The sequence below is a fragment of the Lepidochelys olivacea genome (assembly GCF_965140295.1).
Source record: "Lepidochelys olivacea isolate rLepOli2 genome assembly, chromosome: 3".
In the NCBI taxonomy this organism is placed as follows: domain Eukaryota; kingdom Metazoa; phylum Chordata; order Testudines; family Cheloniidae; genus Lepidochelys; species Lepidochelys olivacea.
This window is the reverse complement of record NC_140413.1, coordinates 25,469,831-25,487,017: the sequence shown is the minus strand read 5'-3', so window position 1 is coordinate 25,487,017 and position 17,187 is coordinate 25,469,831. Positions and strand designations below refer to the sequence as shown.

The 17,187-nt window shown below is 38.6% G+C and overlaps 1 protein-coding gene across 12 annotated transcripts in view; it reads right to left on the bottom strand.

The window, feature by feature from the left end:
• Positions 1 to 17,187, bottom strand: part of CYRIA (CYFIP related Rac1 interactor A) — an 82,520-nt gene that overhangs the window by 10,874 nt on the left and 54,459 nt on the right. For 7 of the 12 annotated variants that reach the window (XM_084625089.1, XM_084625096.1, XM_084625099.1 and 4 more), the window contains 3 exons: positions 15,887 to 15,966; positions 3,081 to 3,202; positions 902 to 1,007 (listed from right to left, as the gene is read on the bottom strand). In XM_084625089.1, coding sequence (XP_084481215.1) covers positions 902 to 1,007; positions 3,081 to 3,202; positions 15,887 to 15,956 — 298 coding nt within the window. In that variant the 5' untranslated portion in view covers positions 15,957 to 15,966. Of the gene's footprint in view, positions 1 to 901; positions 1,008 to 3,037; positions 3,203 to 3,896; positions 3,990 to 15,886; positions 15,967 to 17,187 lie in introns of those variants that run through there. The other 5 variants (XM_084625100.1, XM_084625098.1, XM_084625090.1 and 2 more) reach the window with 5 other exon arrangements.

Here is a 17,187-nt window from a genome sequence, read left to right as displayed (position 1 = left end):
TTTCATCCACCTTACTCCCCCTAATGGTCACCCCCACCCTTCAATATGAAGATGCTTCTGGGACTCTGCCAAAAAAGTATCCAACCTTCGTCACCGATGCCACTGGGATCCAACATGAGGATTATGAGTGCAAAGTGAGGGACCTGGCAATACAGGATGCAGGGATAATCTCCTACAAAGGCTTTGGGAGGGGAAAACGCAGCCTAGTGGACCTGAAGGTTGTCTATACTTGTTCCCCATTCCACTCAGGAATCCTAACCCAGACCCTCTTTCCCAGCTCTTTCTAGATGCTCTCTCTTAGTGAAAACATACTCAAGGGCTGGCTAGAACCCTAAATGTTAACGCATATGGCTTCATGCTGCTTTTAATAAATTCCAAAAATTACATCTGGATATATTTATGTTCAGATGTGTGAAAACAGAACCTACAGGCTTCACAGAAGATAGAAATCTAGGCACTATAGTCGAATTAATGGTACAACTCTCTAAGCCAGTGGTTCCCAAACTTGTTCCGCCGCTTGTGCGGGGAAAGTCCCTGCCGGGCCAGTTTGTTTACCTGCCCTGTCCGCAGGTTCGGCTGATCGCGGCTCCCAGTGGCTGCGGTTTGCTGCTCCAGGCCAACAGGAGCTGCTGAAAGCGGCGCGGGCCGAGGGACCAACTGGCCGCTGCTTCCAGTGGCTCCCATTGGCCTGGAGCAGCGAACCGCAGCCACTGGGAGCCACGATCGGCCGAACCTGTGGATGTGGCAGGTAAACAAACTGGCCCGGCCCGCCAGGGGCTTTCCGTGCACAAGCGGCGGAACAAGTTTGGGAACCACTGCTCTAAGCTTTCAGAAAAAGAGAAAATTTGCATATCTGTATATGAAAATAATATCGGTTAAAAGAAATATATGAGGCACTCACCTAGTCTGAGTGAAAACTCATAAAACTGCTTCAACCTCAGAACCAGAGGACACACTGAATTCCAAGCTTTTTCTTGAAGTTGGATATCATTTGGGTTTTGTATTGCCTGCAATGACAATATTACTGTAAATATACATATGACACTGGAATAAAGAACCAGGCTTTTAAATATAAATATAGGAAGATATCCAATATGGTAGTTTTTAAAATATTTCTTGAAAAAGATCTAGAACAATTGTAAGACAAAAGCTATTGTGTGAAAGAAAAAAAAAAGAGCCAAAAATACAAGGTCAAGGGCTTTTTAAAAAATAGCCAAACAAAAATATCAAGGCATCTGTTTCAGCTGTGGTAGAAACTATCATTTAATGAAGTCCTGGGAACTATTTTAAAACTATTCATTCAAAATGCAGCACCCACATACAGCAGCATGCTTCAGAAGCATCATCAAGGATCTACAACCTATCCTGAAGGACAACTCATCACTCTCACAGATCTTGGGAGACAGGCCAGTCCTTGCTTACAGACAGCCCCCCAACCTGAAGCAAATACTCACCAGCAACCACACACCACACAACAAAAACACTAACCCAGGAACCTATCCTTGCAACAAAGCCCGTTGCCAACTATGTCTACATATCTATTCAGGGGACAACATCATAGGGCCTAATCACATCAGCCACACTATCAGAGGCTCGTTCACCTGCACATCTACCAATGTGATATATGCCATCATGTGCCAGCAATGCCCCTCTGCCATGTACATTGGCCAAACTGGACAGTCTCTATGTAAAAGAATAAATGGACACAAATCAGATGTCAAGAATTATAACATTCAAAAACCAGTCGGAGAACACTTCAATCTCTTTGGTCACTCTATTACAGACCTAAAAGTGGCAATTCTTCAACAAAAAAACTTCAAAAACAGACTCCCATGAGAGACTGCTGAATTGGAATTAATTTGTAAACTGGACACCATTAACTTGGGCTTGAATAAAGACTGGGAGTGGATGTGTCATTACACAAAGTAAAATGATTTCCCCATGTTTATTCCCCCCTCCCACCACATGGTTCCTCACACGTTCTTGTCAACTGCTGGAAATGGCCCACCTTGATTATCACTACAAAAGGTTCCCCGCCCGCCCGCCACCTCTCTCCTGCTGCTAATAGCTCACCTTACCTGATGACTCTTGTTACAATATGTATGGTAACACCCATTGTTTCATGTTCTTTGTGTATATAAAATCTCGCCACTGTATTTTCTGCTGCATGCATCCGATGAAGTGAGCTGTAGCTCACGAAAGCTTATGCTCAAATAAATTTGTTAGTCTCTAAGATGCCACAAGTCCTCTTTTTCTTTTTAGGTCAAATTATCCATAGCAGAAACATTAACGAAGGCCATTTGTACTACACTCACACTGAAAAGGGTTTACAGGGTCAAAGCTTGGGCCCTTCGCAGTGAATGGGAGTTCCGTCACTACTTTAGAACTAGGTTTTGGCTGTTAAGTAACCAACTGCTCTCACTAATGATAATCATGAAGATCTTGTATCAGAGACCCTCACCCCTAACTTGGAAAACACCCCAGGTCAAGTGAGAGCTAAAGTAGATCAATACAATTCTGAATGCTAGCAGATAATTGGAGCATTTCAGAAGCTTTTCCTTAGATGATCATCTGTAGAATTGTAATTGTGATGTATTTTTATGGTGTCATTTTACAGTCTTACATAGAACAGAAACTATTTTGCATTTTTCCTAATTTTACAGTGCCTTAATGATATTGAAATTTTTTCTAAATATGGACGTTAATTTTTTCCCCCATAAGGGTACATAAAATGTGTTCTCAGAAGCAAAGTACAGTATTTAATTGTATTAACATTAAGATGTCTAAATGAAACACTACTAACCATACTGTACCTATCATTGAGTGAGCTGTAGCTCACGAAAGCTTATGCTCAAATAAATTGGTTAGTCTCTAAGGTGCCACAAGTACTCCTTTTCTTTTATCATTGAAATAGTTAGTGTAAATTCTAAATATCTAATGTATTTTATAAGTACAGTTTTACTGAGTACTTTTAATATAAATAACTTTTGTGAACTATCTGGCATGCAAAGTAGAAATAAATACTGCAGGCTATTACTTGATGTTTCTTCAAGAGAAATGTCATTGCTATATTATCATACATCTCTTATTTCTTGTCCAGCTCCTTTGTAAGCCTGAAGGTCTGCAAGCAAGCTTTCAGAATCCTGTAAAACTGCATTGATCTGATTCCATACCTCCCTTTCTCCATCTGTAGGCTGTGCATCTAAGAAACATAAAGAGCAAATACACAATGTCACATTATAAATGAAATATGAATGTCAACATAATTCAGTTCCATTTATGGAGTTAACTCCAATTGGATCAGTCATAATTGATTCTGATTTTATTCTGGTATGACTCCACTAACTTCAAAGAAGTTATTCCTTTATATCAAAGAAAGGAAGATCAGAATCAGGCTCTGATCCAAAGCTGATCCAAGTCAATTCCCATTGATTTTGGTGGGCTTTAGATCAGAACCAGTGGCTTTGCTCAATTCCCCCCCACTCCTCTCAAGTCAATAAACTCAAATGTTCAAAATATTGAGAGAGAAGGTGGGTGAGGTACTCTCTCTCTTCTTGGACCAACTTCTGTTGGTGAGAGAGACAAGCTTTCAAGCTTACACCTGAACAAGAGCTCTTCATGTGTAAGCTCGAGAACTTCTCTCTCTCACCAACAGAAGTTGGTCCAATAAGAGATATACCCTCATCCAACTGGTCTCTCTACCATGCTGGGACTCACATGGCTACAACAACATTGCACAGAAAAAAGTTAGAGGCATTTTTCAGAAGTAAATAAATTAGAAACTAGGACAACCTAACTGTGCTTAACTGAAAGTTTCCTTTCTTTGAGTAATAAGGTCCAAAAATCCATTACAATGGCTACTTCAGCCTCCTTGCAGCTTGAGAGTAGAACCAGACCTGTCAGTCCCTGGCAGCAGGAGACATCCCCATCCATGAAATTCCCTCTAGTTAGGACAACTGTGACAGCCCAGATAATTCACTTCTATTTTCCTAAATTAATACAAGACTTTAATTAATTAAAACTGTATTAAGTCAACGTTCAGTTGTAAACTTTTAAAAGAACCATAATATTTTGTTCAGAGTTACAAGCATTTCAGAGTTACGAACCACCTCCATTCTCAAGGTGTTCATAACTCTGAGTTCTACTGTAAAAGTATGAACACAGCCAAGAGAGCCAACAAGCACCCATGCTAGATACAACTGCCTTCAGTGACACATCAGGTGCTGATGTTTCAAGTGATGCTGGTGAAGTCTCGTTGCCTATATGCTCACTGGTTATCATTGAAAGTTCACTGCATCTCTCTTGGAGGAAATAAAATAGACATCACCAGCTTCAAGTGATGCTTGCCTAATATGAATTGCCAGCACTACCAACTGGTAAATCCTGTATCAAAGCCTCCAAAGTGGCCAGATTGGCTTTGCCTTTTACAGCCTCCACCAGCAAATTGTCATGGGGAAGGTGGTAAGCATAACTATTGTAACCCCTTGAGAAAAAAATACTTCATCAGCCCCATTAGAGATAAACAGGGAGATGCAAGGATGTTGTTATTCAACGAACTAGTCATGAACAGACCAGTGGTAATCATTTACGCTATCTGTAAGAGCAGTCTCTTGATGTACTCCTCAAAATGCTTGCCATGGGGTCCTAATGGCTCTGAAGCAGAAGGGACAATCCAGGCCATTTTCCTACTAACACTGGAGTCAGATGTTCTGGGGAAAAAAATCATTGTGTCTCCTCCTTCTTTATAGAGGGGAAAAAACCCAACTTGCCTTCAGTTTCCTCAGAGTCTAACATCCCTGATTCAAATGATGTTTCAGACCATGCAATTGCTGGAAGTGTAGCAACTGCCAAGTATGCATCAACATTAGCTGTGCAAAAGCCACTGTCAGGCAGCACCTTGCTTATCAGTCAAATATACAAAAGGATGGTCTCTGTGGTGAAGCTGGTGCAAATATCTGGGATATCACTAAAATTGTACGACATGAGGACAATATAAAGCCAATCAATACATCCTGCTGTCCCAAAGAAATTTGTGATGTGGAGCAAAGGCACTGAAGTTAATGAGGCTGGGGTAATGCAAGGTCTTGGGTGGCCTCTTCAGGGAGTTGAAAATGAAGCCAAATGCAAGTTAAAATGTCTCCTTTTAAAGCAGACCAATCTTGGCATGTCACTGGGTGAGGCATCATATCTGCCAAAAGCATCACACCTGTCTGGCTTTGACTGACATGAACATTAAGAGAGCATGATGCCTTGAAGGCATTGCTTTGAGCCCAACTTGTCAACACTGCCCATTACTGCACAGCTGTAATGCATAGCTCATCACCCAGCACTAATAATACAGAAAACAGCATAGAATGAAAGATACTGTATGTATGCTGTAGTCATGTCTTTAAGTTTAACGTCACAGTAACATTGAGTCCCCACCCTCATTTATCAAAAGCAATTATACAAAAGGTATTTTATGAGCTTGAATACTCCTCTCTCCCAGCATTACTTGTTACAGCAAATACTATACTTAAAAGGACTCCAAACACCATTAAATGCAATGATTTTTTTCCCCTAAAAAGTATTAGGATACAGATGTTAACCTCTCTATGGTTAAGATTTAAATCAGCTTTCCTTATAAACTCGATTAGAAGGTAGGAAACTCAAATTAGTCAAAATGAAACCAAGTAACCAGAAATTTCATGAGTATGATCATGTGCAAGGAGAATTTATTTTGGATGCTTGCAGTGAAGGCATTTCATTGAGGTGCTTACAAAAAAGTAAGAGGCAGTGGTTTCACTTTTTCTGGTTCCAACTCCAAACGCAGCTTTCCCTTCTAAACTTGTTGGTCTTTCAAGGACCAATGCACCTTTTGTGAGGTTTTTTGTTTTGAAGGGTGAAGGAACACATAAGGGAGAAATTATTGCTACTTAAAAGCACTTTTATGTATGTTAAAGGAACTTGCATGTCTGTTTTTTCAGAGTCTAGGAAGTTCACAACACCCGCATACCAACTTCTTGAACTTTAAGTAGCCCTGGTACTTTCCTTGAGCAGAAGTACCCAATAGGCCATTAAGGGAGTGTCAACCTCACAACACACATTACTTCCTGGATGCAATACATTTGCAAAGGAACAGAACCTGGGATTCATGGGAGAACTGCATTCCCCAGTGTGAAGCTGCAAAAGTGGATGCCTAAGCAAAGGGCCTGGTCAAACCCATTCAGCATCCGCATGCTCTCAGGCCTTCACTCTGCAGATCTGAGGGGAATAGGAGGAGCATAAGTTCCAACTGTCTTAAGTTCTTAGAACATAATGTACTACAGATATCTACTACTTCTTCTAATGGTTGATGCCTCTATTCATGTATTAACAGGAGACTTGATTCTCCATCCAGAAGTTGCAAATGCTTCGAGCAATGGGGCTGACAATATCTGACCACAGTCAAGTTGGTAGCTAGCCCGAAGAGGGGATCCTTGGAAGCTTTATGACTATTTCTGCAAATTGTAATTAGCTGACAAACTAACTAACTGAGACCCAATAACTTTTCTAACTGAATTGAACTGAAGCTCCACTGTTTTTTTGCTCGGAAATCACTGGGATATGAATAAAAAGTGTCTTGGATGACAGCATACCAGTCGGGGTGTTTAAAATTAAAAAAAAAAAGAAAAAGAAAAAAAAAAAGAAGAAGAGTTCAGGAAGGTCAACATTTTCAGACCCTTGTGTCTCAAATTAGGCACATAAATTCCCATTTAGGCAGCTAGTCACCAGCTTGATTTTCAACGATGCTAAACAACCACAACTATAATTGGCCTGGAAGAAGAAGAAAGAAAAATGCTGCTTACTTAGGTGCCTAAATACAGACCTAAGACCATCTACTTCGAAAGTGTTGGTCTTAGGTTTAGCATCTCTTGGGAATAAAATGGTTATTTGTACTAACAGTCCCAAATTCTCTCCTCTGTTGTTCCAAAGTTAATCATAATTTTTGAAAGTCACCTGAATAGAAATCAGAACAAATATTGGCTAATAGTTCAAAAATGGAGTGTCAAGTTCTGTAGGGCACTTTTTAACTTACCATTTGGAACTGAACGTTTTGGAAGAGCCCCTGCTTTTAGAAAAAAAGTATTTTAAGGGCAGGGGGAGAGAAGAGAAGCAGTACATGGAAGAGAAGACCTGCTCAAGAAAAAACTTCCAAAATAACTTGTGAAGCTGCTATAAAACAGAACTCCTTCAAAGTTCAAAATTGACTCTTTTTGTTGCTTTAAGAAAACTCCAAAGTATTCCCTAAGAATTCCCAGAAAGATATTTTGTTCAGCTTTCTTTGTACCCCCTGAAGAAGGGCCTCCACGGGCAGCAATAAACTCTGGCAGTAAATCCTTTATGAGAAAGAGAAAATTCAGAGCCTGCTGAGAATAGCCTCAGGTACTCAGGATTCAGTCTATTAGCCATTAATTTAAACATGGTCAGACCCAAACAGTACAGTGCCCCTTGAATTAACAAAATGCACATCATGAAATTCACCATAAGTGATAATAAAAGTTTTCATTAGTTGTGATACCTAAGATTCACATGACCAATTGGGAGTTAAGATTCTGGTTCTGTATCATTTACCTATTAACTCCAAATTTGATGGGGTAAGGGGAAGAAGTATAGGAGGTGTCTAATCAATCCAAGTCCAAATCTGTTTGAATGAGAATGCCCGCATCACCAATGCCTCGTGCTTCAAGAAGAATGCTCATTTGTTTTATTGCTGGAAGTAATGAAAGATTATACTGGTAGTCCTTTATCAAAGTGATATGGCTTATGTTTATTTGGTCTGCATCCTACTCTTACAGAAGGGCTTTTGAAATTACTTCCCCCCCCCACTCTCAGAAGATAAGACTTGCTTCCTGAAGTGGATATCATTTGCTGGAGAGACTGTCTTGGGCACTGCTATTTGGTTTCAAGTCTGGAGTGAAAGATGATGATGGAAGCTGCTGAATCTACTCAGCTATTATATTGAGATATGTGCTGTGATTCACAGCTTTAATTTTTGCCTGTCTAGTTTTTTTTAAAAAATTTGTCTAGGTTCTTATGGCACTGATCATCACAGTACCTGCCCAACTCAGGAAAACTACTCCTGTGTATGCAGAACTCCCTTTGCTTGCAAGACAATATTACAGAGAAGTATAAATAAAGTATTACCTCCTTAGCTCCTACTTCCAGCTCCAGTTTAGAAGTATACTTCCTTGTCAAGATAATGCAGGAAAACACCAGAAGAAAAATTAAACTGATCACATAGTTGGTTACATGAAAAAAAATTATTAGAGAGGTAAAGGATTCTTCTGTACCTGAAATCCCTAAGCACCACAGATGAAATGTAAGAAAATGGAGCTGGTCAACATTTTTTAAATTAATGAAATTTCAAAATTTGGATAAAGAAAAAGCTGAGAGGATTTCCATCCTTCTCACCTATTTTTCAGCCAACAGTAGAGCTAGTCAAAATTTTACAAATTTTGAATTAAAAAGGTGTGTGTGTGAGAGAGAATTTTCACACAAATATTCAAGAATCCCCAGCTCATTTTTTTTCCCAAATAGCCCTAGTAAGAAAGTCAAGAATTTTATGTCAAAAGAGTTTGAGACACTAAGGACAAAAAGATGAAAAGAGCAGGCTGGTGATAGATGTTTGAGACAATAGTGAGATCCTTCAACTGATGAAAAGAAAGAGCAGTTGGAAGTAGACTGGAGTCTTATGTATTGTTAATTGAAAATTACATAGTAGGATTTTTCAAATCCTAAAGTGAAGATGTCCTGCTATTAATCTGTATCAAATTATAGGATTACTGGTCAACCCAGAAACAACAGCTATGGAGAATCAGCATTTAACAAACATGTAATATGCTACTTTGCTGGGAGAAGATAGCTGGCTGTAAGTAAGATCTGCACTACCTCAACTACCTCAAAAAGATTGGTTTGCCAAAGAAAGCATTAGGGACTGCAATCCAGTGTGACATTTTGTATCCATGACATGAAGTGATATGTCATCTCACATAAGCCCCACTTTTCAGCTGATATATCCCGAGGGCTAGTGAAGAATTGCAAGATAATTTACAAAGATATATATTTCTGAGTTGATGCAGAGATTACATTTTGAGAGTACAGTGTCCTGTTAAGTTACAAAATGCAGTAAACAGAATTTGCTGTCCCCAAATACCTTTTTTTTAAAAAAGGTAACATTCTCCAGACTGCTTTTCCAAATCACAGTGCTGTATGTTTGTCTGCAAATTAACTTCACACCCAAGGAAGCTATTGAAGAGCAGTTATTCTGTGCAATGGCTGAAACAACATTTTTTGCCTCAGTTGGACTTCATTTTAATAACTGTAGGAAAAGAGAACCCAAAGAAGGAATGCACGGAGCTAAAACACTTCCCCTTTTAACGAGAAGCATCACTTTGTAGAGATCTAGCTGCCCTGGCACACAGGTGATATGTGCTTAGAATAAAACCCTGTAAATGCATACATGCAGATTATCATTCCTCTAAATTTATCCAAGATTCATTCATGAATCTGGTAAAAAAAATGTTTAAGAAAGAGGATAGCTAATTTGACCCATTTTATACATTGTATTTGATACTGAATGAACTGAGATAACCAATACTGACTTGATTTAAATACAGTATAGTCAAATATATGCTGAACAAGAAAAGGAATCTTTGCAGCCTTGAGAAAATTAACATAAGTAACCAACTTGTCCTTATTTACCTAGATATATGTGCATATTTTCTGAAACCTATATTTGTACTTCTGGTTATCAACAAAAATCTTAACTAACGGAGTTAATGTTCAAATGCACATCCCACTTAACACAACGAATTAAAAATAATCAAGGAAATCATCAGTTAAGCAAACAGTCATATCAAACCAGCCTTAATTCCCAGGTCTTCCCACACAAAACACACAATTCACTGCACAACAAACTCCACAGCTATACCACAAACTCTTTCAATTATAACATCACTCACAATGCACACACTCTATGATTAGAGAGCACTTATACAAAACATGAACTCAGACCTGGGCCAGATTAAGATATTTTGTTAGTAGAAATACCTGTAACAACATGTTACATCCATAAAGTATGAATTTGGAATGTCTGCACTGAGGCACTGGCATATCAAGAGCTCTCCATGTGCTGCTTTGTAGATACTCTAGGGAGCCCTTCATTTACTGATGACTTAGCACAGGACACCCTCTTCCCTGTCCACATGCTTCTTGCTCACCTACATCCTTACACAGTCTCAGCTCAACCATTTGTCCTCAACCCATATCTTGATTCTCACACATACACACACACACCCCGGACTTCAGCCTGTTTTCTAACAGCATAATTGGGAGTGGCAGTGTGTTTAGTATAAGATCATTTAACCTCCAGCCATGTTCCAGAGGCGCTCCCCTCCCACCCATCTTTGTAGGGTGCAGCTAACATGCTCAGGTTTGTCACATTGGGACTCCTCTTCAGCAAGCCATGGGAAGTTCAGAGGAAAGAGCACCCTCAGGACCTGAGCTATTAAGCTCTGCTCCTCAGGTATATTAATTTGCAAGTCTCCTTCTCTATCTGATCTTTTACACCATCTAATAGTGAGCAGAGAGGGAAGAGATTCTTACAAACACAGTGTGCACCGCAGGCCATCACCTAAACTCTGGAGGCAATTTTTTTCTTGGGGTCCACTTGTAGTTTGCCAGAAAAAGGCTTCAGTCTTTTGGAACCAAGCAGATGTGTCAGGTGCAGACATTCATTGGTGGAAGCGATCACATCTGCCAGGGGCCCGGAATGAGTGGGCCAGGGAGCTAGAGAAAGGCTAGAGTGGTGGTTGGCTTGAGTCTGTTTACAGGCAGGAGTACTCAGCCAAACCAAAAGATGCCACATCATTTTAAAGCAGATAGGGGACAAATTAAGCAGCACATCTGGGGAGCAGCCGTATCAAGTAATACTGCATGTATGTCATTCTACTTTCATCATGCCACAGCTCAGTCTACATCCCCATGATCAGGCTAGTGAATTCGGAGGAGTGGAGATAGGAAGCAGGGAGACAGGCCAAGCAGCAGGACCAGGAAGAAAGTGCCTGAAAACAGAAGTAATCCTACAGTGGGATAGTTCCATCTGCTTCTTTTGGTGGAAATAACGCTTCTTATAATGAATAACTTTCTTTAATTTGTTTGAATTTTAAATTTCAGTGGTGGCCCGTGCCTAAGAAAAGACACTGGTATAGAACATATGTGAACTCTGCAGTTTGTAGTGACTGTGATTGTGCAGCTATAGTTAACAATAAATATCAGACATACTTAGGACTAAAATTTCATAGATGGTTGATTTTTTAAAAAAAATCTGTTTTCTCCAGAGAAGTTGGCAAGTATTTTATCCAGAAAACGTTCCATAAAATTTACTTCTCCCCTGAACAATAGTGGTGTTAAATTTTGAGACTGAATTCAATAATTAATATGTGAAACACAGCAAATTTAGTCCTCCTTTAAGTGAAAAGCTCAACACTACCTTAACAATGGACTCCTCCATAATATTTGACAGTATTAATACATCAAGGGTCCAAATGCATTGGAGAGTGCCATCTGCACTCCATTATAGAATGTATGGGGTAGGATTTGGCTTTTAGCATGAATGTATCTTACCACTTTGAAAGCATCCTGATTTGTCATACATTTCCTGTATCCTTGTCTGCATTACCCTCAGCCTCGTTTTCTTGGCAAGATAATTGAGACAGCGGTAACACCCAAGCTCCATTGGTATCTATTCTCTGTCAGCATCCCTGAAGTCATCATAAATCAGCTGTCAGATATCTAGATATGGCACTGAAATAGTTCTGCTGGTACTCATTGTTTACCCAAACCCACTGAGAAGTTGGGGGAGGGGCCTTTACTCCCGGGCACCAAGGCACTAGCATAGGGAGTACTGCAAGGCTCAATATGCACTCAATTTCTCCAAGCTCTGTTATGCAGATATTGAAGAACCCCAGAACCTCTGATGCTGGTGACACTCCACTGTCTATTTCCTTCTCTGAGGAGGCAGGCCATGCCATCACCAACATGTCCCAGTGCCTAGAGAGGTCAGCAGGTGGATGAAGAGCAAATGGCTCGAGCCAGGTAAGAAATAATGGTGTCAGGAAGGGAGAAATGCATTGAGGAATCTGCCAATATTACCAGTTATTGGAGGTCCTCAAACCATAGACTATCAAGATAATACAAAGCCGTGGAGTCAGGGAAAACACTGTCATGCCAGAAATTCCAATCTGGAGACCATACAATCACAAAATAAAATAGCTTTACCAAAGGCAGTTGTCCCAAACAAAATTAATATTGACTAAGAGGGCAGTAAATCAGACATGTCATTACAGTACGTTAAGTGTACTAAGACCTTTCTGGACTTAGATGATTACCTAAGCTTGAGGAATACAGAGCTGGTTTGGGTTTATGATTTCAGTTGACACATTTAGAGTAACATCTGAGTAACAAAGATCTAACGTTTATTAGCCCTTCCCTACTGGTTCTCATCATAATCTCTAAAGCAGTAGAACATGGTCAGATTCATTAAAGTCTCAGCACTTTTAAAGTTACATTCCAGATATGCTGGACAACACTCAAGGTGAAAATTGTTTTTACTGTTTAATTGCTACATAACAATCTCACTTTAAGAACTATAAATCTAAAACCAAGACTACACATACACTGTATGCATCCCCTATCTCCAAACCATCCTGACACATCGCTTGGCTATTCTGCACCTGTGATAAACAGGAAGGTCTGTGACACAAAGCCTGTGTGTTTCACGCAATGAAGTGTAGAAAGAGTTCTGATAGTCCTAAAATAAATGTGTTAACTTCATAAAAAGCTGAAAGATGACTGAACTCAACTGTTTTCAGATGTAAAACTATATTCTGAGAAGAATAGCTATAATATATATCTTAATAAAATGTAAAGATACAATTGAAAACTTGCCCCTATATAAATAATGAGGAGTGATGGGGGCACAGAGGCTATAAAAGAGGGTGTGTGTGTGAGTGAGACAGTTCTATTTTTTCCTGTTTCTATTGTTTGCTTTTTAGGCAAATTAATTTTCTGAGTGAAAATTATCTTATTATTGAAATACAGTGAAGACAGTCTTAATCATGCAAGGGACCAACAACAACTGGTTGCAGAACAGAGCTGGTCTCTTAATGAACATGGAACAGAATTGTGCTCAATATAGCCCCAGTCCTCCACCACTTATGCGTGTGTTTACCACTATGTGAGTAGTCCCATAGAACTGACTGCATTACTCAGACTTAAATATGAGCAAAGTGCTTGCAGGATCAGGGCATACATTTGGGAATTCTTTAGGGTGGTCTCTAAAGCGAGGAGGTTCCCATGAAGGGCAGTATCTTGTTTCACTGTGTATCAAAATAAACTGGGCCACTTCCCAAGTCCAGAAGTATGGTGGATGAGTTCCTGGTAACTTTACAGTATGCTCGCCCCCTCAAATAAAATTCAACAATGCAAAAAAAGTAGTTGGGGGAGGATATTGGTTAGTGTGTATTTTAGAAAAGCCTTCTGAAGTGTCAGCTTTGGTGGCATTTTAATTGACTTAAACCTAAAACTAGAAACCTTAAGAATACAGGAAGTTAGAAAACAAGAACAGCAAGAATTCAAGTACATTCTTATGCATACACATTAGTTTAAGAGCCTCTTTTTTATGCTATAATGGGGTAAATGTAAAGTACATTCAAGCATGCAGCTAAGGGAATCTTCTGATGTATTTATTTTATACATTTTAGACTTCACCCAATTCAATCATGTAGTACCTTTAAAAGTAATAACAAAACCACAGAATTATTAACCTTTCACTCAGCAGTGTCAACTAATTTAAATTTGTAGGCACTTTTGCTCCTCCATAGTTGGGAGTGGCAGACAAGTATATACATGTGCCTATAATAATAACTAGTCGCTGTCCTTGGGGAGTGGGTGTTCTCTGCATTACCCCACTTCATTTCTTGTTGGCAACATACTTCAGGAAAATCCAGTTCCAGTGCCAAGATTTTAAAAATAGGTATTTTTTCCTTCAAGGCCTCCTACAGCCAGACCACCTGTCTCCTGCCAAGTCTGCAGTTCTGGCAGAAATACCGTTTTTTCCCAATCCATGACATGATGGTACTGATTGAACAGTGCATCCCCAAGGCAGTAAGATGCCCCTATAAAAGCATAGAGGCAGGTGTAGAGCTCAATTAGAATACTCTAATGTTTGATAGACCGGATTACAAAGGTTTGACACCCCACTTTTACAATAAAAAGTATTTACATTAATTGGACAAGAGAGAGGATGCAAGGCTTACAAACTCAAATTTCTACTTGCGCTATTTATTTATTTGTTTATTTATTGGAACTAACAGATTAAACTCTACAGGTAGTACCAGCATGATTCTTCATAACTTAGTAAATTAAGCTCTGGGAGGGGAAATTGTTGTATGTCCAACTAACACTATTTCCAAGCTGTAGCCTCAATTCAGGAAAGCACACTCAAGTGGTTTCTTGAACAGGCACTGATTTAAGAACATGTTGACCTGAGTGTGTAAATAATGCCATTGTTTTTCTGTTAAGAATTAAAAATAAATGACTAGATTTTTTTTAAGTGGATCTAATCTTTTAAAAGTATGACTTTAGAAAACAGGTGGGTATCAAATTCTTTAAGCAGAGTATTTTAGGACAAGTAGAAATTTGGACTCAGACTGAAATTGTCCTTGTCATTCTTCCAAAAGAACTTGATAGAAGTCTGTAATTAATTATTTCTGCCAGAACCATTGTTTAATAAAGGTATTTAAATATTCTAAGAAAAAAAGCCATGCCAACATGCATTGGTATAATTTAAAAAGGCATTTAACATAAGTAGCAAAATTAAGATTCAATCTATGTTTTAAAATGTGATGGCCAGTTTTCAAGAGAATGCCTAGAATACATGCAGGAGAACTAACCAGTAAAAAATGAATTATCTTGCATCAAGGTACAGATGTGGTGAGAAAATTAGCATGTAACATTACATTTTGCAAGCTGACAGACGTGTGACAAAGAGATGCAATAAAGCATATATACAGACCACATTTTCATTTTTAGGAGTTATAAAAATCACCCAGTTTATTCAGTATTGAACAATGCAAAGAAGAGTGCCATCTGAACAATTTATGTTGTAGTTATTGATATATTTGGTACTTATTTTAAAAAAAACTTTTATATGATGAAGTAACAAAATAAAATATTGTGGTTTTAAAAAAAAACAAAAAAAACACCACCACATGATCCTTAAAAAAAAAGGATAAGGCAATCAAAGCCTTTCATCAGAAACATTAGTATTTGTGTGTTTACTTTTAGGATAGATACGATTTGTACTGAAACCAAGTCAGGACGAGACTTTACTCTTACATTTATCCTCTTTGCCCAACAAGATTTTAGCCATTTTACAGTAAAATGTTTTACAAGTATTTATCGGAATTCAATATTCAACAGAAGCATACATGAATTTGTTTACAAATCTCTTTTGAAATACTGTATGATGCATAAATCCATTCACTATTAGGAAAAAATTATTAGGAATAAAGGCAGCAAGCCAGGCAAGAAGTTTTGCTCACTTTCAAAGTCAAGGAAAAAATTTGCCCCCTGATCAAGTTCTGTGCAAGTGAGTACTTTTAAAAAGCTTTCACATGTGGTTACTGAAAAACAGAAAAGAAAGAACAGGCATTCTGAGTGAATGAATGATCTTAGACATAGATTTGGATATTCTGATTCTGCTAGAAACTTGCCACTCTATTTGATCATTAAAAAGTTCTCTCTACTAGCTTTTAAGTCATGGAAAAGATTCTCTCATTGTATTGTAATTTTTTGAACTTACTTTCAAAATCCAGGAAAAAATGTGGATAGTTTTCAATTTCCCTGGTAAGGACCTTAAGAAGATTACCCATCCCAGCAAACCTAGTGAATGCAACAAAATCATAAAATAATTATACCGCATATGCACAATTAGAAAGTTAAAACTAAGGGCTTGACACAGTCTGCAACATCTATTAAATTTCATGGTAATAATAAACATTTTCTGTAAGGTCCAGAACTTAATTGTGTGGTATTTATTTACATACCAATGCGGAAAGAGTGAGGCCTTGTCTATACTTGGAAATACCTCCGATCGAGAAACAGACGGTCAGCAGTCAGGGTACATGCATTTGTACTGACCCTTACATTTAGGCGAAGATACGTCGGAGTTACTTCACTTTGCAGAACTGACAAACCCTGAATGGTTGTGAATCCTCCCGATTGCTGAATCAGGAATATTCCAAAGAAAAACAAGGTCTCAGTCCTGGATTTATATTTAAAAATAGAAACCCAAGAAGTCATCTATTGAAAAAAAAAAACCAAAAAACAAAAAACCCACCATCCATTAATCTAAGGAACAGAACCAAAAAGTTACAGTTCTCTGTGTTTCTAAATAGCATTATCATCATAAGCACTACTACAAAAACTGTAGAACTTTACCCCTTCATTGTAGTATCATTTTTTTTTAAATGGATAACCCCTTAAACCTCATATGCATCGTTAGCGATTTAAGAAACACCCAGGCCCCATCTTAACGAAAAAAGACTCCCACTGTCAGAGAAAAAAATTGACAGAAATTCCTGAAAAAGTGGAGTGTCTCATTGACAGAGATGAAAGAGGACCTCAGTATGGCCTTGTCTTTGCTGGAAAGTTTTACCAATTATACCAGTTAAATCTTTCTATATGGAGACTCTTATTCTGGCAGAGTATAAAAAGACTTTTTTCAGGTTAGTTTAACCCCACTGTGAGTGAGTGAGTGAGTGAGTGAGTGAGTGAGTGAGTGAGATAAGCTAAACTGAAAAAGGGTTATAATAGGAGAGAAAGTGTTAAACAAAGTTAATATGGAAAACTTCCATGTTTAGACAAAACCCATAGCAATCTAGGACCACAATATTTCCCTTTACCTTCATCTACACAATTACCTCTTTCAGAAGTACTATATTATAAGATAAGTGAGGCACTACATTAATGACAATTTTAGCATGGCATATATGTTTGTCAAACCCTATCATCCATAGATCTTCGGACTGGCACCTGATAGTCATCCGTTTTTTAAGTTTAATCTCTCTCTCTCTCCCCCTCCTCCTTTCTTCATTTAAAGGA